This window comes from Temnothorax nylanderi, unplaced genomic scaffold, assembly GCF_030848795.1.
Source record: "Temnothorax nylanderi isolate EJ_2023f unplaced genomic scaffold, tnyl_v1.0 TNYL_tig0016_pilon, whole genome shotgun sequence".
In the NCBI taxonomy this organism is placed as follows: Eukaryota; Metazoa; Arthropoda; class Insecta; order Hymenoptera; family Formicidae; genus Temnothorax; species Temnothorax nylanderi.
In genome coordinates this window covers 92,751-119,911 of record NW_027249078.1, presented here as the reverse complement: position 1 = coordinate 119,911, position 27,161 = coordinate 92,751, and the positions used below count along the sequence as shown (strand labels likewise).

General features: G+C 36.3%; 2 protein-coding genes across 5 annotated transcripts in view; one reads left to right on the top strand and one right to left on the bottom strand.

The window, feature by feature from the left end:
* Nucleotides 1-40: 40 nt before the first annotated feature.
* On the bottom strand, nucleotides 41-24,481 carry LOC139768401 (uncharacterized). 4 transcript variants are annotated; one of them, XM_071698547.1, is made up of 4 exons: nucleotides 24,135-24,481; nucleotides 13,315-13,407; nucleotides 11,492-11,610; nucleotides 41-4,436 (listed from the first exon to the last, which is right to left on the bottom strand). In XM_071698547.1, the coding sequence occupies exons 3-4, from the start codon at nucleotides 11,577-11,579 to the stop codon at nucleotides 4,291-4,293; spliced, it is 234 nt and encodes a 77-aa protein (XP_071554648.1). In that variant the 5' UTR covers nucleotides 11,580-11,610; nucleotides 13,315-13,407; nucleotides 24,135-24,481; the 3' UTR covers nucleotides 41-4,290. The 4 variants fall into 4 exon arrangements, with proteins under 4 accessions (XP_071554648.1, XP_071554652.1, XP_071554651.1 ...); XM_071698551.1 differs by having other exon boundaries at nucleotides 11,522-11,610; nucleotides 24,135-24,465; XM_071698550.1 differs by lacking the exon at nucleotides 24,135-24,481 and adding an exon at nucleotides 14,616-15,006.
* The window catches only part of LOC139768398 (uncharacterized), a 99,560-nt gene continuing 76,842 nt past the window's right edge, over nucleotides 4,444-27,161 (top strand). The window contains exons 1-3 of the mRNA XM_071698541.1: nucleotides 4,444-7,469; nucleotides 7,689-8,014; nucleotides 8,296-8,337. The gene's annotated coding sequence lies outside the window, so the exon portion shown is untranslated. The remainder of the gene's footprint in view (nucleotides 7,470-7,688; nucleotides 8,015-8,295; nucleotides 8,338-27,161) is intronic.

The window sequence follows — 27,161 nt, the reverse complement described above, 5'->3', positions numbered from 1 at the left end:
TTAATTAATAAAGCGTACCGGGTAAGAAAACACAACGAAGTTGAGTATGATATAATAGTTTATTCATTACAAATGAAGTCATTAATACATCGATCTATCAAGTTGGTCATTTGCAGTAGACGTAAGATGGAATGCCACTCTTTTTCTACTTTCAGTAAATATACAAACTATAAAGTGTATACGGTCGTGGTGTGCGTGGTGCTGCGCGTTTTAAATACACACTATATTAAAATCTATAATATACATACGTGTACATATACATACATGCCTATATAATATGCTGCGCGCCGGCCATTGATGCGGAACGAGTTCTCTCGACAATTATAAAATACAAACATACATGTACATGTCTAAAGTCCACAAGACGGTGGATCGCACGCGCGGAGGAACATTCATCTTTATCTGCGAGGTCACCGGTCATCAAGACAGATCGCTTGAATTAATGATTTCGTCAATGACAATTGGATCTTTCTCATTGTCTCGATTGATTAAACGCGAAATAGAGACTTGTTATTCACAGCAGCGCGGACTTTACACAATGGCTGTGGATGCATTTTCATTTACCGAAGTAAATATGTAAATACTTAAATCTTGCTGTAAAAATAAATAACGAGTTTGTAAGTTTCTAGCTTATATTAGATTGCAATATAATCAACAGTGCAACCTCGCAACAATAATTGGTAGTACGAACAGAATTTCTGAATTTATATATTAATTTTACCGACATTATTTATGTATCAGCTGTAACCGACGAGAAAAACGATGCTATTAATAACATTCTTTTTTTATATCCGAGGATAAAGTGGGTAAACCGTGCGATGACCGTCGGATATTTTTACAGATGACGCATAGATATTATTACACGTTTAAGCATCTTCTATTTTTATTATCTTTTGATAATTGGCCGTTTCGCGTTTACCAAAAATTTTTCTTGTACGATATCTACACATTTCTTTTAGTCACATCACAACACATATATAATTTTCTAACATAAACTGTTTTGCCAGTCGTGGCCAAGACTGTTGGCTATATACGAAATATTTTTTAAATTGTGACATATTTATTTAATACATTCACACACACCTTTTACGCGTATAGGGACGTCTATAACAAGTTTGCAATCGATCTTAGAAGACCATTATTTGCTCTTAATTTTCAACAGGATGTACTTTGTTGCGCAAAACTTCCTGACTTCTATTTCGCGGAGAACACGCTTCGGAAAAAATCCGTTCTAACAACAAATACCCGTTGCTTTATAATAGTTCCTCTAAAAGTCGATATCTCTTCAGAGATTGAGCGCCGAGTGTAAACTCAGCTCTGAGAAATATATTCTAGAATTTGGTCAAGATTCTTACGTTATACGGAATTAATCGTAGCCTCGGGACTATGTAGCTAAGTACCCTATTAATTACATAGATGCACAGACGAAGTCGAAGTTATCTAATGAGAGTACGATCTACGCGATAGAGAAAAGTCGTTTGGACGTATTACGGCGCTCGCAAGAAAACGCCCGAGATAAACTACGTGCTCGAAGTTGCTTTCGACTCTTGGCGCTCGTCTTAACTATAAATATTTTCTTACGGCAAACACACTTCGCGATTATTCAATTTATCGTGTCGTGAGATTGAATAATGCCATTTGCACGGAAATATTTTGGCGAAAATTCGTCTTCCAATATCGTTCGAAGAACGAGAAGCTGTCTGCATTCAGAATTTCTGGCAGGACTAGTAAACTTCAAAATATATAGCTTAAATCACATTTAAAAAATGGCGTTTTTAAATCGCAATCTATTTGTGTTAATTAGATAATTAGCTCTTTTTAATAAAATATCTCTTTAACAGTTTGTGTAATATTTCTTTTAAATAATAAACATTTGTTCCGATCGAGCTCGAAGAAAAAGTTGTACGAAGCGTAATTAAAACTTTTAATAATGTAATTAAAATTTTTCAGAGATTACACGCGTTGCGAATAGGCCGGAATGTACGTTTTCGTAGAAAACGTACGTTTGACGGAAATTGCATGGCGCCTGGGACTACCGTCAGCTGCAAGAGGCTGCCCAATAGTACGAAGTGCTATCGAAGTATCGACCGAAGCAGGAAGGCGTGTAAGCGAACGATTTCAGAAGAAAGTTAAGCGATTTTCTCTAGTCGCCGGAAAGGAAGCGGGGAAACGACGCGGGATTGAAAGTTTATCGCAACCCGTGGCAACACACGTTGCGATATAAATGGATTTCGAAGTTTTAGATAAAGTTAATTACGGGGAACGACGTGGGAGAATTATTCAGCGCAAGACTCAATCGATCGCTTGCCAATAAGGCAGAACTGTATTTATAGAACCACGTGATCAAGCGGGAAACATAAAGCCGTTCCTTTAATGATCGGTTATAAGATCTGATGCTCCAGCTTCTAATTTACGGCACGATAAAGGATCTAATCGCGTGACAACGTGAAAACGCTCTCGTAATAGTCGTAAATCACCGCACTTTCATTTGGAGTAAGAATTTTCTGCTTGGGAACACTTTGATGAGATACTTCCATTTGTCCGAGTATAAAGCGGATGAAAACAATTCGAGGCGATATTATTCGTGATGAGAATACTCGGACAATTCTGAAAGGCGTCGAAAAGACGTGTGAAAAACATCTTAATCTTTTAATGGCTTCTTTCTTCTGTTACTTGGGTGAATAATTTGTATACGGATTAAAATCTTTTGAAAACATTAAGGAATCTTATGAAAGAGCATAACATTTACAATAAAATATAACGCAAAATAATTTAATTTTAATTATATATAAAATCTGTTGTACCAATTATTATATGTACTTTACACGAAAGTAATATTCGTAAATTATTATGTATTATTCATGAGTCTTGAAAAATATTAATATGTAATTCATATTCAAGCAAAACAGGCAAAACAGGCAAAATTAAAGAGCAATCAAATAGAAGTGCATTTTACTAAGCCGGGATAATGCTCTAATGAGATTATACTTATTAAAATTAGGATTATGCGATATATTTTTGTAAGTTTTTTTCGATTTTATTCTTGTCTAGTCTACAGGTGGCAGATATTTAAATTTGAAAATTTAGGAAATGAGATCTTTCCACAGAATCAACATACATTAAAGTTAATTTCTTTTACCTTTGAATTTCGGAAAAATTAGGATAACGCTTTCTCGGGAATAAAAATCGTATCATTAATTTTACTTTATCTATACTTTAAGCAGTCGGGTCCTTTCCATCTAGTAGTTAATTGCCATTTACTTTGTCTGTGCAGTGCACTTTAACTAGTTAGGCTGGCATCCCGTTGCGTTGCCTTTTAGAAACGTTTTAACACCGGAAAGCTTTTTCGAGGACACGTACAGGCGCGAATGAGAATAATGGTCCATTGACTATACTCTCGCACGTACACACACACACATCACCCTACTGTCTAGATACAAAGCTCGGGTGCGTTTAGAAGAAATCACAATTTGTTTAACGTCGGAGAGCTAGTTAAAGTGTACCTCGAATAGTCACCGTTGCGCACTATAAATCAGTGTTGACTACTTGTCCCATTTTAGATAGGAGCTTTAAGCCTTTAAGCCTTTAAGGCAATGTTCTTCCCTTTCTTGAGAATCTTTATTCCCTTTAGTGTGCGTAATGATGCGAATATTGCTCTCTCTCTTTCCTTCAAGAAATGTGCTCTGGCAATAGCTCCATAACGCGTGATATCGCGTGAACGCGTTCCGCGAACGAGATACTAAGTGTGTTCCAAAGGGAGTATATACTGATGATAAAACTTTATGTTCGAGGAAATTTGAAATCGATTTTCCCACAGATAAACCGTATCCCGTCGCTCCTTAAGGTTTAACAATGCGCGCGCGACATTATTTTCTCTTCCTACACTTTTATTTTAACCGATCTAGCTGTTCTCGAGTTTCAATTAGAAAATCCTTTTAATCTTTTCAATCATTTTTTTTTTTCAAGTGACTTCATTTTAGAGAGAAAATAGAATCAGAGATTTATGTCATAATCTCCGGATTTTCCTGATTAGAAAATCCGTTTTTTGTACGCAACGTAACTACGGTACGCTAATGTAGAGAAAGCCATGCATTTTTCTTTTACGTTTATTCATATTCCGCTTGAAATTTTCGCGCTTCCGGGGCTTTTTCCGCGGTGAGGCCGTGAGAGAATTCAGACGGTGATGTAGTAAGCCCGTGGTTTACCCCTTGACATGGTTGGACTGAAAAGGATTCCTGGTGTCGTCGGGCTAAATGACCAGGACGCCCACGAAGGCGGCGGAAACATACGTCATGACGTGTAGTATCCTTCGTGCCGTTTGCGACACTTTTCACGGGCGATATAGCAGAGTGCTATGGTGATCAAGATCGCTATGGTGATCCCCATGCCTATGCTGATCCAGATGATCTCTTCGTTTATGCCACTGTAGCCCTTTCCTGAAACGAGCCTGGATTTATCTCGCATTTCTGCATGCATATGTTACATTTAAATGTCAAATGGCATTCCACCCCCGTGAGCGGAAAAACTTTTAGATAAACTTCTTTACATATATTATGCCATATATCGCAAAACCTTGTAAAATTTATTAAAAAACGAATCCCAATACATTGTTAATGTTTTGAGAAAAAAATTATAACGATAACACATTTTCATAGTGACGTAAAAGTGCACGTGTGTCTCAATATTTACATAAATTACTTGCAAGCTTAATTGACAGGCTTAATTGACAGGATGAAAGAGCGATTTGTAAAAGCTTTATTCTCTCAGAACCTATATATGTATATGTATTATTTCCAATTTTCCAATTTCCGCTCGAAACGGTTCATAAAAATAAGACTCGCGCAAATCGCGTTTTCTATCAATCTTTCATGTCTTTTAAGTTTTGATTATAAATATAATTTTGTGTTATTATTAAAATATACAAACCTTATAAAAGTATCGATATAATTTTTTTTTTCATAATTGCGTTCTATTTAATCAGAAATTTTACGTTTAAAATCCGCCTTCTCTGTTTTTCCGCTATCTTTATAATTTGCCGCTATAAAATCTAGTTTTCCGCCTGTCGAGGCAAATACGTCTGTTTTATTTTAATTCGTGGAAATAAATTCGTGGAAGATCGATTTAGGAAGATTTATAAAGCGCAACATAACTACGAGATGTCCCACAACCGTTATACTTTAATAATATATTTTAGAATAATTAGATGTAAAATCCTAATATGAAAATGTCAAAATCGCGATAGCTTTCGAGGTATAAAATGATTGAAATTGTTGATTGTAGTGTCGCGTAAAATTGGCTTGTCCAGGTAAATAATTGCGCACATCTCTGCGTATCATTTATTATCGATTTTTATAATTTAAATTACATTGAACTTTATTGCCTAACTGAATTTTACGTTAATTAATTTTTCACCCTTGCCTTGGCCGATTTATAATTTGCGTCAAAATTTACACTTGAATTCCATTTATAATTTTATATACCGTATATATATTGATTTTATCTACTATGTATTCCATACCATGTATATGTATGTTGTATATATATTTATTCTGATTCTTTACATTTTACGTAAAGAGCACAGAGAATTATAAATAAAACTTTATCACGAATAATATATTATTTAAAGAGAGTTTTATATTCAAATATAACGATCACAGAGTAATCAACTGTTATTGACAAATTGATTGCTGGTAGCTAATTTAATTGTCGTATGCAAATTATTTAGTCCTTTCTCTCTTTAACGGAAATTCTTTGTCGAAAGTCAACCATTAATTTAGGCGCCGAGTTTACGAAACGATGAGGGACGCGTAAAATGAGGATCGACAATCCACGTACGTTGAAATTTAAAATGTATGGGAAAAGAGAGAAAAATACTCGGTACAGTTATTTTGCGAAGTTTCAAATATTTCGTATTCAACGGTCTTCGGGGTTGTTTACGCACAGCGACGTACGGCGCGCCGCCCCTCCCCGCGCCGCGCCTTACGTACCCAAGGCCGCCGCCGCCGCCGGGCCGGCCGGGCGCGGCATTCGCGCTCCAACACTCGAGCAGGCGGGTAGCGGCGTCCCGCGTACGTCGCCTTATCCCTCGAAACCTGACCACGGTAGGTACGACGAAGCTCCAAACGCGATTATTCTCTACAAATGCTTATTAAAGGATATCAATCGCGCGATCCTTTAACTCTCATGATTAACGCGTATCCAGCCGACGCGACGGCTTGGTATCGGAGCAGGTATTTGCGCGATTCGTTCATTTGGAGCAAGTATCGAGGCGACGGCGGACGGGAATCGTAAATTATCGTCGTTTCGTAGTAATACTTGCGCGGACGATAGCTATTTCTATAACGATGTTTCGAGTCGAATACGTTTCGCATCGTACGTTGAATTTTATGTCGCATTGGATATAATTTGCCTATCGGGAGAGAGCATGGAGTGATATATACGAATCGAGACGAGGTAATGAAAAGCCGTGATACGTGGTACATCGATTATGTATTACTAATGCGCGTGTTAAGATTTGTGCGTTCAGAATGTCGCCCGTGAATTCGTGAATTTCGTTCGCATATTTTTTGGACGGTTGATCGCGTTTCGATCCGCCATTAATTGACTCGCGACGTGTGCGACGTGCGATACCTCAAAGTTGCCAACTTCACTTTCGAACTTATCGATCGATCATTCACGCCGCAGCTACGGAATGGATCGTCTCGGAGTCGAGCGACGACGCGACGCGACGCGACGCGACGCATTTAATCAGTAAACGTAACTTTGATTAATCCTGTATCTAATATTTATTAACTACGTATCGGTAAGCTCGTCATATGTATCGGCAGTTGCCAGTTCTCTCGTCACACCGCGAGTATCTCGCGAGATTTATTCATTCGAATTCGGTCACGCGAGCAACCGACAAAGCGTCGCGGTCGGCGTCAACCGTCGCGGATATTCGTTTCAGATGTGAAGTCGCGAGTTTATTCACTTATTATGTTATAATTATAATACATAGCGAAGTAAGTAATCGTCCTGAAATGGCTGAAATGCGATCGTGTGCTACGTATCATTCAAGGCGCGGAAAATTTGGCGGTACGGTAATTTGGCGCAGCAGGTGTAGCGTCGCCGCGGCTAGCGGCGCCTGAAGTTGGCCGTGCGATCTTCGAATTCGCTAATTCGCTTTGCCGTTGGTGTACGCCATTACGTTAATTCGCGAGACGTCGCGGGTGCCGCGAGCCGAGACTGCCGAGTGGATCGTAGTTCCGCGCTATTGTTCTCTTCTCGCGTTATTCTCGCCGTCAGAATGTAACAAGTAAAAGTGCGCGTCGCGCGCGATTAGCGTCGGGAGTGCCGTGTGCCGTGTAAAGTATCGCGCGATTATCGTGATTAGGGTGCGCGCGGTCGTAATTATCGTGTGATCGCAATGCCGGAATCTGAGAGGAGGAGGAGGCCTAGGAGGCATCGGGCAACGGCGCAGCGACCACGAGGTGAGTAATTAATTATTTTTATATATTTTTCGGGATTAATCTTTCTTTCGATGTCTCATTAAAAAAATCAGATTTTTAACTTATTTTAAATTATATGGTTCGTAATAATTCCGAAATTTTATTTTATTTAATTGAAATATTAATTATAATATTGAAATATTAATTATATATATTATTATTTCGAGCGTTCTATAATTTGGATATATTTATATTTTACAGATCAACAACTGCAACTTGCCGTTTGGGATACACCATTACGTTAATTTGCGAGGCATCGCGGGTGCCGAGCGGGTCTTAATTCCGCGCTGTTGTTTTCGTCTCGCGTTACTCTCGCCGTCAGAACCCCGTCGAAATAAAGTAACAAAGAGCGCGTCGTGCGCGATTAGCGTCGGGAGTGCCGTGTAAAGTATCGTGCGATTATCGCCGCTTGATTAGTATGCGCGCGGTCGTAATTATCTTGTCGCTAGTGTTGTGATATCACAATGCCGAATCTGAGAGGAGGAGGAGACCTAGGAGGCATCGGGCAACGGCGGAGCGTCCACGAGGTAAGTAATTTATCATTTCTGTCAGTAATTAATTAGTTTTATATATTTTTTCGAGATTAATCTTTTTTTTCGATATCTCATTTGAAAATTATAAGATAAGATGTTGAAGTTATATATAGTTTTTAATAATTCGGAAATGATACAATTTTGTTTTATTTAATTAAAATATTAATTGTAAAATATTAATTAATATTGAAATAATTATAATTTTGAAATATTAATTATATGTATATATTATTATTTTGAGCGTTCTATAATTTGGATATATTTATATTTTACAGATCAACTTGGGTACTGCAACTCCGCTACTGCGCATCGTGTCGGTGAGTAATAAATCATTTTTTATTCATATTGAGGCAATGGATCTGTGAAAATTATATTAGACATGAGAATTACGTAGAAGATGTATAATATAAAATAAAAGATATCAGGAAAGTTATTAAAAGATTTTTAAAATAAGCCTTTGCTCTTGTAACACTGATTGGGATACAATTATTTAAATTTACATTGATAAGAACTGCAGCAATAAAATATGCCAAATTATTTATTTTTGTGAAATACTGGATAACTAAATTCTTAATTTGTTGTTGTAATTATTTACTCATTTAAAAGGGAAATTGAAAATTCAAGTTTTGAGTTATTATAATAATATTATAAAGATATAGTTGAAGAATTTTATAGATATTTATTGCCTTAATTGAAATGGATAAACTATGACTGATTAAACATTTGATTCCGAATAATGTATAATTGTCTATCGATTTATTGTGCACACACAAAAATGCATAATAGTAATAAATGTTTAACATCGAAATGACTTTTTATGTATTTTACTGAAATTAATTCCGATATCAGAAACATAATAATGAGATATGAAAATTCATAAAGACATCTATCGCGAAAATGTAAAATATTCATATCGTGGTATTAATTCTGCGAAAAATCTGATGGTAACCATTTCACATTTTCACTTCATCTTTCGAGAATTACCAAACTTGACATATTGAACTTTGCATATTATAATGAGAAACTGAACGAAGTTTATTTCGGCTAATGAGTTCTGTCTATTGATTTGTGTCTCTTACTTTCGTCACGTCTTCTACTGCGTTTATCTCTTAGAGCCAAAAAATGGCACATCAATTAGTCGCGAATTAATATAAGCTAAAAATGGTACGTACATAATACAATAATCATAAAGACTTAAAATAAGTAGCTGAAACTTAAGCATGCTGGTCTAATTAATTGAATAGTGAATACAAGCGACGCTCGAAAAAATATCGCCATTCAATTTTACCTGATTCTGAGATTGTCAGTGTTGTTCTGTCTTTGTTACTCGTTGCGAAAAAAGAGAGATAGAACGACTTATGGACGCTTGTTGGAAAACGCACATTATTACCTACTGCAAGAAAGTCGTTCTTACACCGCAAACTCGAACGGTTTTTGTTTCCGCGTAATTTAACGCTTGTTACTTGACTATCGCGCTTAAAAGCGTTCTCTTGGATCATTACGGTAACGACGGCGAATCTTAAAGTTTGTTGTCGACGAATTGTAGTTGCGTCGGTATTCGAACGGTGCTTAAAACTTAGTCTGAATTCGAACTACGTGACTTATAATGAAACTATAGCTACGAAATGTTAGAATTCTGTAGGATATTTTTTATCTTTTTCCGCATTTTAAAACTTTTATTTTATTTCCGACAGAATAATGCATTTTCTTCGCACTGAGTAAATATATTCTACGCTCCTCTAAATTCTAAATATCATCGTGGCAAAAATAGAATGGATAGAACTTAAAACTCGATGCTGACGGTAATAAGCTAACTTTTCTCGCAAAGCTTTTTCTCTCTGTGCACGGAATTTTCCTGGAATATAACAATACTCGCTTTTTAAACATGAACGGCAAAGTTAAAAAATAATTATGCTGTACAAGTAAAAAAAATTTGTCTTTTAGAATAGTTTTTTTAATATGGTAATATTTAATGTTAATGGTATATTGATATGAAAGAAATATGAAGAATGAATCACAAATGAAATGATGGATGCAATAAAAATCAATTATTCAGTGAAGTTTACATAAAATCAATTTCTACATATGTAAAAGTGTTCGAAGCTATCTTCTAAAGCTATTGTGATTTCGACATTCTCTCTTCTGTTAGCAATCTCTATTCTTATTAACCTCTATTAGAATACATTATTAAAGTATTGTTTGTTATTTGTGAGACATCACATCATATTAAGTCTTAACTTTTCAATCTTGAATACTCTTCGTGTAGTTGTTTCTGGATAATGATACTGTGTTTTTTGCCAAATTTCATTTAGCAAAAATATCAGTAAAATATTATTAAATATCAATTTTAACTTTAATAATTCTTTTTATCGATCAATTTTAGTTATTATTTGTAAAATTATGATCAAAGGAGATTTGCGCTGCTCCAATCTTCTTTGAGCCTCTGTACCTACTCACGAAGATTGATATAAGTAATTTCAAAACAATATTCTACAAGGGAGTTTCTTGGAGGAAACTCAATCGCGAATAGTTACTGAAGATCGATGTAGAGAATTTTATTTGTAAATTATGAGAGGGCGGCTTTACTGGCGGTTAGCCCAGGGTCAACATTTTGGTAAATTTCCCGCTGTGTCCGGTAAACATTAGCACAATTCTGGTCGCGTTATTGATTTCACCAACAATTTCATATGTCGCTGCCAAAAATGCGCCGTGTGTTTGACCATTTACGTATTGGGATCGTGTCATACGTGCGCAATTGTCTGACGTTAGAGTGGCGTAATAAAATCAAAACTCGATCCACATTCGAATCTTGTATATATATTTGGTAAAGATAAATTTGAAACATTTATGTAAAGATAGATGAAAAATAATTTTTTACTTCTTTTTATATAACAATCATGTAGAATATTGTAGAATAATATTTTGCGTAACCAAAGTACATTGGCAATCAATGCAGCAAAGCTTTTTCATGAGCAAAAAAGGAGATAACATTTCAAACGAAGGCTAATAATTTTGTATAAACGGTTCGATTATATACACGTATAAAACATAATAAAAATAAAATAAATGTTAACATGTCACAAGAATTAAGAGGTAACATTAATATACACATTTCTTGTCTGCACGAAAGGATTTTAATTCACTCTCGGAAAAGAAAAAAATTTTCTGTTAAGAATATGAACTTATTTTTTATATAATATCATGAACATAAAGTAAATTATACTGAGATTATGGAGAATTATTCGCTACGAGATGCGCATCGTAAATAATCCATATGGAAGAAAAATCCTCTCGGCGATTTGTTACAGAATTACGCCACTGATTGCCAACAATGTATTATGCCACAATCATACCGAAGCAATTTTTATAACTTATTTACACCAATATCTACGGTACGTGTGATACATGTGCTGCAAAACCAACACCAAAAAATTGCTTTGGTGCTAATGTGGCATATCCATTCATATGTACCTAATAGAACCATATCCACATCCATATTACCATTGTAGTGAGAGCTATAGATCCCAACTTTACCCGCGACCCGTCCACCACCCGGCATGTTTGTATTTTTTCTTCTCGGGGTTCGTCACCTGAAAGGGAAATTCCCATACTTTATTACAGGCAAAGCCTTAAAACTAAAGACAATAAACATAATAATGTTTTCCCTTTCTTCTTCCTCATTTTCAACTTTTTTATATTCTTTCATATAATCTCTTTTTACTATTCATCCGCTTTCTCTACCATCTTTTTCCTTTATTATTATAAATCCTATCATCTTCTTTACAAGCGTAATATGATTTCTTTACGGAGATATAGCTCAGTTTATTAAGTTAATTAAGTCGAGGTTATTGAAATATTATTGTCAAACACGAGCTTTATGTTATTTATAGCATTTAATTTTTCTAAAATCTTATAAGTTATATAGCTCCTTAAAATTTAGGTCTTTATAAATTCTGCGCTCTGTGCAGTTAAAATGAAAATGTTCTCTATGTCAGATATTACGATGTATCGCATAGAAATTGCATAATATATATATACATATATACATACAACTATTACAAGTCTGCTCTTATCGTGTGAATATGAGAATAACAGTAACTGCAGCCGTATAATACTTTAAATTTCCAATTTTATCGACAACAATATTGCAGTCGTTAAATATTCGTCGTGCACACTTCGGCGCTGTTGAGCTCCATTTTGATGGAGGAAACGAGCGCACAAGTCAGCGGAGTGACAAATCGAGCAAACGGCGGAAGACTTTCACTTGCCGGTTTTTTCCTCCGTTCGATGTTGGATTTTTCCAACGGGAAAATTGTGATCTCTTTCCAATTTGCACGCGTGATAGTAATACAATTTAAACTAAATTCTAGTTATATATATGTAGATACTACGTATCGCGAGAGAACAATTTAATATTTCATCAATTTCATCAAATTTTACGATTGTGAATGTACCTAAATGCATAAAATATGGTATAGAGTAATAAATAACGCCGATACTCGCAATAATATTAAATATTCCTCTGAGATATAGCAAAAAGTTTATATAAATTATAAAAAATTATATGAAAAGTTAATTCATTCGATGAATGCAAATGCATGTATCTTCGAAGTTCCTCTTTTTACAGATATTTCAGAAATATTTATAAAATTAAACTGTTTGTAATTTAGAAAGAATATTTCATATTTCACAAGGAAAGCTAAAAAAATTGTATATACTTTTTGTGAATAAATGTTGCGTTAAAATATCTATATACATTATTTTTAATTAACGTATTTATTTATCAGCTCATTGCATATTCAGATGACTAATGAATCATAAAAGAATACACACAGAGATAAATTAGAGATGATAAATTCTCTCCTATTTTTGATTTATTATTCTTTTTTTATTTATTGCTTGCGATTATTTATTATTTATCTTACTCTCGAGAGTAAATGTATTGGAGAACATACATTTGCATAGATTACTTTTTGCTATCGTTTTTTTTCGCGGCTGGCTGATGCCGTCATACGCACAAAGATACGAAGGGATGTAAATCAGGGATGGCAAGAGATTTCTGATTTCTTTGAATTTCTGGATATGTCACTCTCTGATTTCGAGCTTTTCGAAAAGGCTTTTGCAACGACGAAGTTTTGCGGCCCTGAGGCGACCCGACGTCAGCATCGATCAAAGAATTTGCTTGTTAGCAGTACACCGATAGAAGTGAGTCTGCTATGTGAGAGGAAGGAAGGGGATCATTTCGTCATTCTCGTGTTTCTCATATGAAGGGGAGCATTAGCATTGATGTATACCTTAGAGACTCGAAAATAGGGTGCTTCACGCGCATCTCTTCAACCCCGCCTAATCGCCCAACATTTTCCTTTTGCGATCCGCATTCGGCCAAGCTGCAAAAAGAATTTATAAATTATAAAACATTGCTTTATGTAATACGCGAATAGATTTGTGCTCTGAATCGAGCGAGCAAATACGGAATAACAGTGAGAATTATAGCAATAATATTCAAATGCATGAAAACATAATTATTGTTTTAGAGCATCTATTGTATAATGCGGTCATTATTATGCAACTGTCGCATTACATCACGTTAATTAATTTATGGATATATGTACATTTACATTTGGTATTTGTATACTTGAAATGTAAATATATACATTACATATATTTTGAATGATATAGTATATCCTTTTATCAGATAATAGAAGAAAGAGAATATCTCTCATACATAAAAGTTCTTTTATTAATATAATGAAAAAGAGAAAGAGCCGAAAGAGGACAATACTTGGAGAGAATAATACGTACAAATGTCGCTATGATTCTTGCTTTTATACAAAATTAGAATCCACAATTGTACTGCGAAATTTTTTTCTTCCGATTGCACTGAAATTTACCACTCTCTGATCTAAAGAATAAAGCGGAAGGTGTGATCAAGCGTTCTAATGCAATCTCGCGTTCTTTCAAGCCGAACACTTCTTTAAGCTCGCCAAAAGCTGCTTCACGGAGCAAAAAGATTATTGTTGATGATTCCTCGATTTGTGATTTCTACGATCGAAGGTTCTGTAAACACTTAATTGAAGAGGCAGACTTTTTTCTTTTATTGTTATTTGAAAAACAACGAGATTCAATCCTGGACATTTTTGTTTTTCTGCTCGCAGTAATATCAAGAAGATCACAAAAATTATACATATATTAATATAAAGAAAAATGATACATATAGTAATATAAAAGAATCACCAAAATAAAAAATCTTCGTCGCTAAACCGTTTTAAGAATTATTTTTCTTAATAATCGATAGAAATGTTTGCGTAAATGTATAATAAAAGAGATCTTCCCGATTTACAAACTTTCTTCATGTTTTTAAAAATTTTAATGAGGAAAACTTATACGGAGGCTGCGTGTAATTATCTATTTTTAATACCTATAAATATCGATAGCTTGTAAAAATAGTAAAGAGGAAAAATAGCATTATTTTCTAATCTATTTTATCTTGTATTCATGACGAACCTTTCACGAGCTTTTTGCAAATTAATTCTAATCTCGTCCAAAACTTGATATTTCTGACGTTTGACTAGCACAGACATCTTTGGTATTTCACCTTCAAATTCTAGAATCCGGGGTTTGCTTCGAAATGGCTATGCCATTCCAGAATTCAAGTTTCGGCGAATATGCGACTGAATTCAAAGCGCTCTTTTGCGTTAAATATGTAATTTTGCGTGCTGGGTCCACGATGTCACGAAATCCGTTGACATCACGGCATGATTACTCCCCGGGCACTTCTTAATAACGCTCTTCGTTTAAGTGAGATCAACAAGTTAGTTTCGTTACACGTCGCGTACACGCGTCGCTCTCGTATGCGCTCGAGAGGTCCTTTGTTTTGCACAATTAAAACGAGTCGTGTCGGCACACCAGGCCGGTATTCACAGGCTGTCCGACTGGGGACAGCAAGCTTTTGTCCCGTGGAGCGTTTTGTGCGACGACCACTACCGTCGAACAAGCAGTTGACACTGCGAGCTGCAACGCTGTATCCGGCCTGGTGTCGCGCTTTGACGCGTCCGCAATTAGGCGCGATGACATCCGCGTGCTCGTGGTTTATTAATTAACGATGGTGGCATTGTTTCTGGAAAGTGTGGTGCGGATTTAGTGGCGCGGTCGGCCGTGATGAAATTGCGAGTCTTGTGGTCTCTGCGACGGGAATTGCATCGAATATGGATGCTATTATCACTTGGCCGTACATGACTGACGTCGAGTTTGCACGATTGTCTGTGAACATTATTAGCAGAGCCATTGAAACGTTTGCATAACTATCGAGCAAGTAATTATCGGGAAAATCAGGTTTTGGTCCGAAGTTATATGAAATTCTGGTATATGTATTCATAATTTCTGAGATTTGAGGAAATTGTGTTAATTTTACATTACATTTATTTTTACATTATTATACAAAATATTATGGAAAATAATTTTAATGAAACGATCTCTTTCGTCATATTCTTAATCTAAATTTTAATATTATCATTTTAATGTAATAGTATTTTTAAATTATTTTTCTGTTTTCACAAGTCTCATTAGCATTTATCAGAGAAGCATCTTTGCTCGAAGCAATTACAAGTTTGATTATTATTTTGCGTTTAATACGAAGTTAGTTATTGAAACAGCGACCGCTCTAATTAGCAAAATTAGTGAAACTCCATTGCTCGAAGCTACAATCAATTTTTGCGTCTGTGTGAGTTTGTACGTCAGCGTAGTTTACCCCGGCGACGCGATAAAAAACTATTTTGGTTGAAAATGGAGACAATACTTATTTACAATATTGCACAAAATAGCTAAAATAGTTTGTTGAAGATTTATTATCATGTCGCAGCATTTATGCCTTTAAAAGCATGCTAGTGATTGCGCATAAATGAAGATCTATTAAACTTTTCCGCGTATTATTCTTTTTACAAGAAAAATATTTTTCGTAAGCGGACATTATTCGCTTACCAATCATTTGCAAATATTAAAATATTTGCAAAATTTAAATATTGTTCTCAATAGACATGTTAATTAACAATTTGAGATGAGTAGGATTGTTTCTAAAGCCTAAAGTTCAAACGGACACAATTAACCCAAGCAGCATTTCTCTTTATACATCAAAGCATTATTCGCTCCGGACTTATTTTATGTCTTGACTACTATTATCAAAGGCTTCAATAACTAACGTTGTTACCACTGAGCTTTACCACGTTTATCTTTCGCAACCTTTGCTTTATACATACAGCTGCATTTTGCTGAGATTTAATATTTGCATAAGTTTCAAAATAAATTTACACAATTTCATATAATGAAGGATCCATCAGAATACCGTGGGATTTTCACATAGTTTTGGTATAATGCTAACAATAACTGTCCTTAATCTCCCGCTGTGATTCGGTTGCCGATACATAAATGTCAGATGCATGAATTATACAGTGCTCTACTACTTTTCGCACTATCGAATCTTTAAATACGCAATGTTTGCGAAAGATCGTGTATAGGTATCTCAGAAAGAAACAGCGTGACAGTGTTGTGTTTTTTAGGACAATTCGACAGTTGTCCTATCCGTAATTATACGGCAGTCTATAGGCTTTTCAACGCTATCAAGACACAAAGAGAAGGCGAGAGTCTTTGTTTTCGTAAAGATGCACGCCGTTAATGAGTGAACAGTACGCGGTTGTCTCTGCACGGCGGAGGATACCGCTTTTGTTTGCTGCTCACTGCGTGCCCTCGCTAATGCAATCGACAAAGCGCCTCGTGTTATTGTTCCTCTCGTCAACGTCATTGTCAATGATGAACGGCGCCGGCTATTCACAATTTCTATTAGCACCGTATCTGCTTCTGCGTGATTGACCGAGTGCGATACTTCGCCGAAACTGCGATTTTGCATCGCTTAATTCTCTAGTGCTAGTGAACGGGAATTTTATCGAAGATTTCGTAAAACAATTAAAAAGTTCATTCTATGCGTTAGAAAGATTACCAATCCCTTTAGGAAAATCAATTTTAGACTTTTGTATTTGTTTTAAAAACCACGTTAAAAATATATGCACAGATAAAAATACAATACCAAATAAAAATTACTTTTTGGAAAAAAAATATTGTACGAGACAAGTAAAGTAAAAAATAGAATTTAAAAACTGAAATGTTTCATATTTTTGTACATTTTGTTTCAAGTAAAAGAAAAAGAATAAAATGTTTTAAAACTTTTTTTTATTTATTTATATTAATGTATCTTATAATTAGCAATAAAATTCAATCTTGGATTTTATGTTCTAAAAACAACATATAATTAGCAGCTTAATTATACATTGAACGTCGTTTATTTCTGTTCTGTATTTATTTTGAATGAATGATAGAACTATTCGAGTGAACAATAGAGTAAATAAGGGGTTGTTGCTAAAAGGAAATGTTTTAATCAACTGCATCCGCTGGCAGATTGTCCGATTCTGTAAATTATCCAAATAATGTTTTAAAAATTAATCTGCGGAATGCTGTGTAACATTTTATAAATCTCGTTTATTTATTCCTTCATAGACAACTAAAAAATTTATTTGTCATAGGGACTACATCAGGTTTTTATTTTCCTCGTAATTAGATTTTGCATATAAATGTATGATATATACGACGCTGCATCCGATGGCCGCGTTTCCCGTATTTAAAATCGTACACACATATAGATAAGAAGGCGAACCCTTTGAGGAGCCGGCAGCTCATTCGCACTGGTTAATACGGCTCCACCTCGGTGTTGAGATCGAATGAATCAGTCTCGCAGAAACAGCTCAGCTCTGATGCCTCCGTCGGCCCGTTCGACGTCGAGTGTTTGATGGTGGAGGAAGGTGGCTCTCTCTTAGGGCACAATCGCCCCCTTCGAGCCGAGGTGCATCGCCACCCCTCCACTGAGAATACACTCGACATTGAGCGGGCCGATTGAGGCTTCAGAGCTGATTGTGAGCTGTTTCTGCGAGACTGCGAAGGGCTCGCCATCTTATCCACATGTGTGTACGATTTTAAATACGGGAAACGCGGCCATCCAGTGGTGACAGGTGACATTACTTTTCGCGTAAATAGAGTAGCGCGAGGCGTTCAATGTTTTGATTTCGCGCGGTGCGCTATTTTCTCGGCGAAATCGCCTATCGCCTCGGTCTCCGGCGCGATCTTATACGCATATATAATTATTTGCATTTTGCGTATATTAATATTTTATATAAGTCAAGCGGGCGAATGTGAGAATGCATTTCTGAATGCAATTTGGTTAATAAAGTTAATCTCTTATATCTCTCAGTAGATAACCGGGAATACATTTAGTATTACGATACATGCTTGGATGTAGCTTTGCGTGCATAAACAAGATCTGCAGATACGAGGCACGTATTTAAACTTTTCTGTTCAACTATAAGTAGATAACTTCGCGTATACCTTTCGCCATCACAAAGGCACGAGGTTCACAGAGTGGAACTATCATTTTGCGGTTAGACGAACTTTACGGAAATTCATGCTATCGGCAGATTTATGCTTGAGAAAACGAGATTTTGTTAACGTTTAGTATTTATGGAGGATGTAAGAAAGCTTTTGGAAATATGCAACGTTACAAAAATTAGCATCTATTATACAAAGACGTATATTGATGATTTTGATATGCATAGTGTCCTGAAACTATCGCGTCTTTTTATGAGTTTAAGACAATCTTAGCACTTAGCTAGTGATAAATCAAAATCTTTGACGATCTTATTAAATCGTCAGTATTACCGAAATTTGGTCGTTATAATGGCGTGATACAGCAATTGGAAAATTTCCGTTTATACTCTATAGTGTGGTCAACTTTGATATTTATCTTTTAGAGTGAATTAATAATAATTCTCTCGATACTTTTATCTATGTTAGACTGTTAAGATAGGTCACACGATGTCGATATCTGATAGTAATAATGGTGTGATACGGTAATTGGAAAATTTCCGCTTATATCAACTTTCATATTTCTTTTCGAATGAATTAGCAGTAATTGTCTCAATACTATTATCCACGTTGGACCATTAACGGAGACTGCATATACCTACATATACCTCCATATACCGATAAAAACTTTTTCCAATATCGTGTTTGTCATATATAAGTGTCACTCGCGGTATATAGGTATATGTAGAAACCTCAATAATTCGGTTTATTTTTACATGGAGCTGTTCTGAAACTTTAGTGGTTCATACGTCCGTTTCGCGAATATGCGATACCAAAGCTCCAGTTGTGCAGTGCCATGAAATTCGTCGCAAAAAGTTCGGCAAAGAGATTTAATTTTGCTTGACTGAGAAACATTTTCGTAACCAGAACTTTACGTTGTGCTAATATTTATTTCAATTTCCAATTTCAATTTATAGATTGCTTTATTGATTCATTATTTCCTTTTGCCGTCAAAAAATATATATATTTATTTATTCATACCTCGCTAAAATGCAATAAAGTTTAATCTTGATTTACGCGATAAAATTGAAATGTTACAGGAAAATTTGATATTATTTTTTGATGCGAGAGAAAAATGAATTAAAAATTGTCACACGGGTCTGACGTTTTTTTAAATTCACACAGTACATTGCATGTGGACTAGTTTGCGATAATATTTAATGTCTAGCGCAGCGTAGTTTTTAACTAAATATGTCTCTCATTTTACTAAAAGCAGACCGAGATATGAAATTAAATAACAGCATTCGATGTCTAATACACTCTACTACATAAATGCGGTATGCAATTAAAACAAAAAGTACGCGTGAAGTTATCTGAGGCATCAAAAAATAATCCCAGTTAATATTACGAAAGTTGGTAATAAAATAAAAAACCAGAATATATTAATTATTTCTCGTGCGCGCGGAAAAAAATTATCAAACTTCAGAACACCTATACGCTCGTGTAAAACTCATTTGAAAGCATAAATGATTCGCGATAAGATTGAGTAATATCACGAAAGACATTCGGTTAAAAGCGGCGCGCTATTATTTAAAAAGATGTTAAATTATCAGAGAATAAATAATTATTGAGAATAATGAGAGACTTTTGACGTCAGAAGGCGTCATCTTATCTTACATATTTTTAGTAATTATTTCGTCTCACGGCGGCCACGCCCTGTTCACCTTTAGTAATCTTTGCTTTCCTTTTTCGCGGAATGTCTATTTTTATCGCACTGAGAGGGGAATTTTTACCCGGCCGACGCCGACGTCGAGCTAAAAATGGTGTAGCGTGGCGTCGCTTGACGAAGGCCAAATCCACGGATTTGCACAGATCGATGAAAATTCAGAAACGAGGCGTTGTCTCTCTGGGTTCCGGGCAGTTCCGGGCAAACTGACGACGACTTTATCGCGAATATACGCGCATTACAGGCTGAAATTACAGGCGTATCGTTGGCCGGTGCCGATGAGTCGATCAGCCGAGTCGGAAATTCGCCGGAAATACCATTACCCTCCGATTTTTCTGTCCACCCACCCCTGCCTGTCATGTCGTTCGCGCGTTCTACACTCTCATTAAACAGCTCCACGAGCGACTAGCTTGGCGATTTTTTAATGCTCACGTATCCTTTCACCTCGATAAATCAAATTTAATAGCCACGTAAAGAAAACTACAATATGTAATCCTCATCGGACGTCAGTGTCAATTTGACCCTTTTTTGAAATTGATCCCTTTGATCTCTTTTGACCTCTTTTTGTCACTCTAACCTAATAATGGTATTAGAATACATCAAATTACAATATAAATTATTACTTTGTCCAAATTTTACAGATACAAACCCTTCAATTTGGGTTTCGATTTATCTGCAGTGTTAAACTGACCCTAACATCGGATTTGAGTCTTGAAATGAACGTTCGATGAGAGTTAATTAACTTCGTACAACTACAATATTTAATTGGTTTCCACAAAGCTCAATGTCGTCAGAGAATTATTGTACATAGACTTATTAATTCGACGGCTAAAACGGAATATTAATATTTGCGAATCTATAAAGAGAATCTGTATTGAATTAAGTAAGAAATTTTCATCCGAGATTTCTAATTATAAAAATTTAATCGTTGTTAGTATTTATTAGATCGTACTTGTTATGTTTTGGTTATCTTTGTAAAATCTTTATCAAATGGAGTTGTGTAATACAGAAAAACTTATGTAATGGAAAACTTAAAATTCTACCAGATTTGCGTCTTCAACGTATATTGGATTCTAAAATTCCAGAGGTGACAGGCCTGCGAATAACTTGCTATAAACGTTGGCCTATCAGAATACAGTTGCTAGTATTGTCTCCAGGGTGATATTCAAACTTCCATGCGCGTTCTCTCCGGATCTCTTTTTCTGGAGTGTTGTTCCGCCTTAACAGGATAAAATAACGGTATCGTATACAGCTTCGAGGGAATTACGCAAAATCCTAATCGTAAATTTTATTTATCCAATTGTCGCAAAGTTTTAATCTATTCAAAAATTCTTGCCGCAAAAAATATGTTATTGGACATGTTATTGAACAATTATTAACAAGCTTCTCTCGAGATGATAAAAAGCATCGATAATGAATATCCACGTCATTAATAATTCAACTAAAATCAGTAACTAACATTATTATTAATAATTCGTCAAACAATTTTTAGATTTATCAGCTTAACAATTTCGATAGGAGGTGAGTGAATGATTAATTATTTATGTCTGCTGTGAGAAGCCGTACGTGAAATGTATATTGTAAAATAATGAAAAAGTAGCACTCATTCGACATAATTTTTTATTTATGAAGGAAGTAATGACTTAATGAGAAACGGAGCCAAAATCACGTTAAGTGGATATCTTTTGATCGGCAAAAGGGAGTCAAGGTTGTTCTGAACAGATCGATCCATCTTGATCGGATGGAGGATGGACTGTATTCGCGCCAAGTGGATCGTCCCACTACTTGATCGGACAAGAGTCTGGCGACTGTGCGCCAAGTAGATCGCATAGTTTCAGTCAGACAAAGGGAGCTACATATATCACGCAGTACAGTAGCACGCCTTTTAGTCAGACCTCTTAGCGATAAACACCAGAAACGGCGACTGTTGTACTTTCGCCACGCGTTCCACAGTTACTGAATGGATTAAAATATTATATGAATCCATAAACTCGATTTTTGACAAAGATTCCAATCTAAATAATTGTTTTTTCAAATGCAAAATTTTCATAACTCGTCAATGCTGTCGTTTGCTTGCCGCTTAATATATAAATGTCAATTTCGAGAAATCCTTTGAGGATTAAAATACGTAAATAGGGTATTCCAGAATGGCTCAGTCCACTTTGGAATTCATTACCGTGCACCATTTTTATAATTTATGAGACAATTTTCATAATTGTGCAATCCGCACGTGGATGTAATTGAAAATTAATATTTATTCCAGAGTTATTTGACGTCAGCGTACGATGTCAGCGACAGAAAAATCGGCACATAAAAGCTCGTTGAAATTAACTTTGCAGTTTTATAGTGCTCCATATGATAAAAAATAAACCGATATCGACCGTGGTAGCAGCCAATTGTCCGCGGTTGTCGGAATTATCGTATATTTAAATTAGTATTCTGTCCTACGGATAAAATATGCATATTCTCCATTGGATTTTACTATGTGCTCGTATATCGCGTTTTACGACTCAAGACGAAATGTAAAAATTTGTTACAGCGCCGTTAACACAAGTATTGACGTCCTCTTTTTGCTCATTATAATTGAAGTGTTAATATAAAGTTTAGATGTTAGATCCGTATTCGCGTGTTATTTTAATTTAACGCTGAATGTCTTGTATCGCCATTTATATATTTTTATAGTCTGCTGTATTTAAAAAACTTATGATATATAAACTAGACGAGAAGCACCAGGAGCGACACCAGGAGCCCTCACATCACATTATCGGGCCAATTCGAGATCGCGGACGAAGCGATCTATATCTGGCTGCCTCTTTGGTATAAGCCCCGAACATATTCGCCCCTACTACTCTCGTAGCGTCCCTCTCTCGCGGTTTCTCAAATAGATACTTGACGAGTCAAGTCGCAAGACGATCATCGAGTTTTCCAACATGTCAAAACACGATACAGTTGAGCAGACGCGTAGTACATACAGCTTCAACTGAAATATAGCCACTATCTACCGCTGTCATAAGAATAAAGATATCTATATCTTATTGCTCCTGTGTATGTAGAGAAAGAGGGATCAATTGTAGAATATTAAAGGATTAGAAAGCATAGCGAATTTTATTAATCACATACTGAATGAGATGCATATTCCCCGAATTTTTCTCGTGTTGTTAAATTAATTATTGACGAATAAAATTAACTATTGACATTTGAATATATACAATTCACAATAATTTTCGATTATATTTTATATAAATATTGCTCGATATTGCTAAAAAATTGTACCATAATCCATAGCACAGATCGTGTTGAGATAATCTCTAACGTTCCATACAGATAATAAATGCATCAGAGTTTCAAGTATTTAATCTTTTTCATAATCAGAATATTCATGACACGTAAATTTCTTGCACGCGACCTGAGTTGTCGAGTTTCCTCTATTGTGTAGCGAGAGAAATATTGCTAACATAAATAATGGATTACAACAACAGCTAGATAGCAAACGGAGAAAATTTTACATACATATAAATGCTTAGCACGATCAATGTAGCACGTATATATGAAAGCGATTATTATTTCAGATTTATTAATTTGTTAAATTATTCTCATTGCTTCAAGTTTTTTTTGATTTAGCGATTCTATATGAAGAAAAATTCGTATTCAGAAATAACGAGTCGTTTCAGGTGCTTCAATATAAGCTTTATAAATTCGTTAAATCAATATTTTTGTGAAATCCGATATCGGTAGCTTCAATGACCTCATATGAACCGGCATAACCTGGGAATATCTGGGAATATCTCTCACGGCGTAGTACAGTACGCGAATAATTAATGCTTAACGCAAGACCGATCATCCTGTCCTAGTTACTAATTTAATATCGCCGAGATCTAACGTGCAGGATCTCAGGGTTATCGTCGTGAATCGATTGCGACCTGGGGTGTTCACCGTATATCCGGCCGCGGCGTTTGCTACTATACAAAGGGTGAGGGAGTAACGAACCATTTCGGTTGCTCAAGCGCGGGAGACGAGCTCTGGGATTTGAGATTGCTGGATCGAGCAAGTACTGTGTCCTCGGGCGATTCTGGCGTGTTTAGGCAGCTCAGGAACTGGACGATCCTCGAGTGACGTGGGAGGGATGTGGCGCGCCACGATGTGCTGGGGTCACGGTACAGCGGTCCAGCCGACGCTACGTGAGCCTGGACGCGGGTTGAACGCGATGCCGACTGAACGCCCGCGCCCCGGTGCCGCGCGGCCGTTATCGTTGCTCTGACGACGGCGGCGCCCGAAGCTGAACGGACCACGGATAGATAGGGTGGCTGCCGAGCGACTGCCACGGGGTGTGATAGAGAAACCGCGAGAGACGCTACGAGAGGGACGCTACGAGAGTTGTAGTGGTAGGGGCGAATGTGTTCGGAGAGAGAGAAAATTATTGGCTGGGAGAAGGGAGCAGCGAAGGAGAGAAGTGGTCCAGGGTGAGGGCTGACGGTGAGGAGAAGGGTAGCGAGGTGGGGAAGGTGCGTGAAGGGATGGTAGGGAGCGAGGAGTGAGCAAGAGAGGAACCATGCGTAAGCAAGGGTGAACGCGGCCAAAGGCGCAGGACAGATAATTATTAATAACATTTTCGACGTTAATAATTTTGAGAGTGCTTTAATTAAGAGAACAATTTAATTTATTCTACAACGGCGAATGAAAGTTTATATTTTTTACTTTCTATCATTTTAATACTGATAAATTAAGTAATACTGATAATTTAAGTTTTCTTCTTAAGTTTTTGTAATAAACTGAATTTTTCTAGTTGTATTAAATTTCGTAATCTTCTTGACTATCGATAAATTGTCCAAAACTTTTGAATCTTGAAAAATCACGCAATACAGGTAATTGTATATTTGCATATGTATCTCCCAATATCGACGCCTATGGAGAGTGAACAACGATCGAAAAGAGAAAGAGAATAAAATGAACGAAGAGAGATGATAAAAGAGAAGGATAGAGCATTACACATACATACAAAAGGGAGGCGGAAAGAGATAGATAAGTGGAATGTTAGCATCAACCAGAAAGAGACGGTCACAGGAAAGGGAGATGCGACTGTTGGCCGGGAGTAAAGGCAGATCAGAGAGAAAGAGACGAGAACAGAAGAGAGGTAACAGCGCATACTTGTATCCGGCGGATGCTGCGACAGCGAGCAGGACAGAACTAGAAATACGCGTATGAGCGACAAAGGTACGAAGAATAGAAGAAAAGGAGGGCGAAAAATCGGAACGTGGTTGAAACAAAGACGAGAATATTTTGATCGAGGAAACGACAAAGATACCAGCGTATAGGAAGAAGTTAAGCTAGACCGAGATTGGAAGTATGGGCCGAATGATAGAAAGAAGAAGAACGTAAAAGAGAAAAGGAAAGAAAAGGATAAAACTAACGAAAAAATGGAAATGAAAAATTTATGAAAAGCACAAGCGAGAGAGATAGCCGTAGCTAAGCCTTATAGAAAGCGGGATACATTCAAGCGTGTGCGTGGGTTCCAGAGGGAGAAACAACACACGAGCGCGATCTTGTGGAATAAGAGGGCGGATCGAGAGAAAGAGGGGATGAAAGCACTAAAGTGGGGAAAGGCGGAGAGGTGAGTGAGACGGGAAACGTACGGGACAGAAAGACGGGTCTACGTGGGTAGGAAAATGTAAGAGTTTAATGTGAAGGGAAGTCAGGGAAGAGAACAGGAGCACAACTCTACGTGCGATAAAAAGAGAAAGAGAGGATACGTGACACCTCTGAATGATATATATAGGTGTGAACAAAGCAAGAAAATTTGAGAGCGAGAAGAGGTAAAAAGAAAAATTCGAGAGAACGGGAATGATGGACGGTAGGAAATACACACGGAGAGTGAAATGACCAGTGCAGAGAGAAGTACGAAAAGGGTGGAAACCAAGGGATGAGAACGAGGGAGACAGCGCTCTATCGAGCGGACAGTGGACCGCGAGGGGTGGGCGGATCCATGTCTCATATGTAGAGAGGCAAGAGGCCTCGTTTTTGTTTCTCGTAGGTACGCGCGAAGGGATGCCCGAGGGGAACGAATTCAAGGGAGTATGTAAGTATGTATAATCGACGCGAAAAGTATCGGGACAGGTGAATTAATCGATAGAGCGACGTGAATGAGGGTAGAGGACGTTTTTAGTTTGCCGTGGCAGGATTTTCTATCCTTAAGATTGATGGGACTTTTTTCTAAGTTTACTTCTTGCTGTCCAGAAATATCATTGCATAGGTTTACGTAAAAGTAATAAATACAAATTATAAAATACGGTTTTAAATAATGATTTATTACAGGTTTTTTTCACTTTATTAGAAGTAGCTGTAATTACTGAAAGAATATTATTTTACTTTCCTATTATTTTATATTACATAATATATAAATACAGTATACAAATTGCAGAATAAATATATAGATATAAATAATTATATAGAAATGTAATAATGTAATAAATTTTTCATTATTATGTTGCTATTATTGTGAAACACATTAAACAGTATAATTAAATAACAAAATATATTTTAAACAAGAATAATAACTCGAAGCGTAATAAATATCTAGTAATCAAAAATAAGTCTTTCACTGTGTATCATATGATCGGCATATATCAGGTTCTAAAGATTTTTACCGAGGTATAATATTTTTGTCAGGGCGGATAGTTACATGCCGTTTTGCTATCTGATGTCGGAGATTGTAAAATGGAATCTATCTGGCATAAATCCTGTTCCAATTCCATGGCTGTTCGTATCATAACAAGGTTCCATCCGTTCGTGCTTTTTATTATGCGCGGAGGGATACAAGGGCCTGTAAAATTCGCAATTTGATTTCTAGATTTACGACGGCTGTACGGCGCATTGAGATCAATGGTAATGCTTACACGAGAAAAATCCTATTAAAGACATTTACGATATTAGTACATGCAAGATTTATTTTCCTCTTTATTCCTCGATGATATTTTACTGTGAAATACCTCGTATCTATGCATTATTCCGAATAGCGCG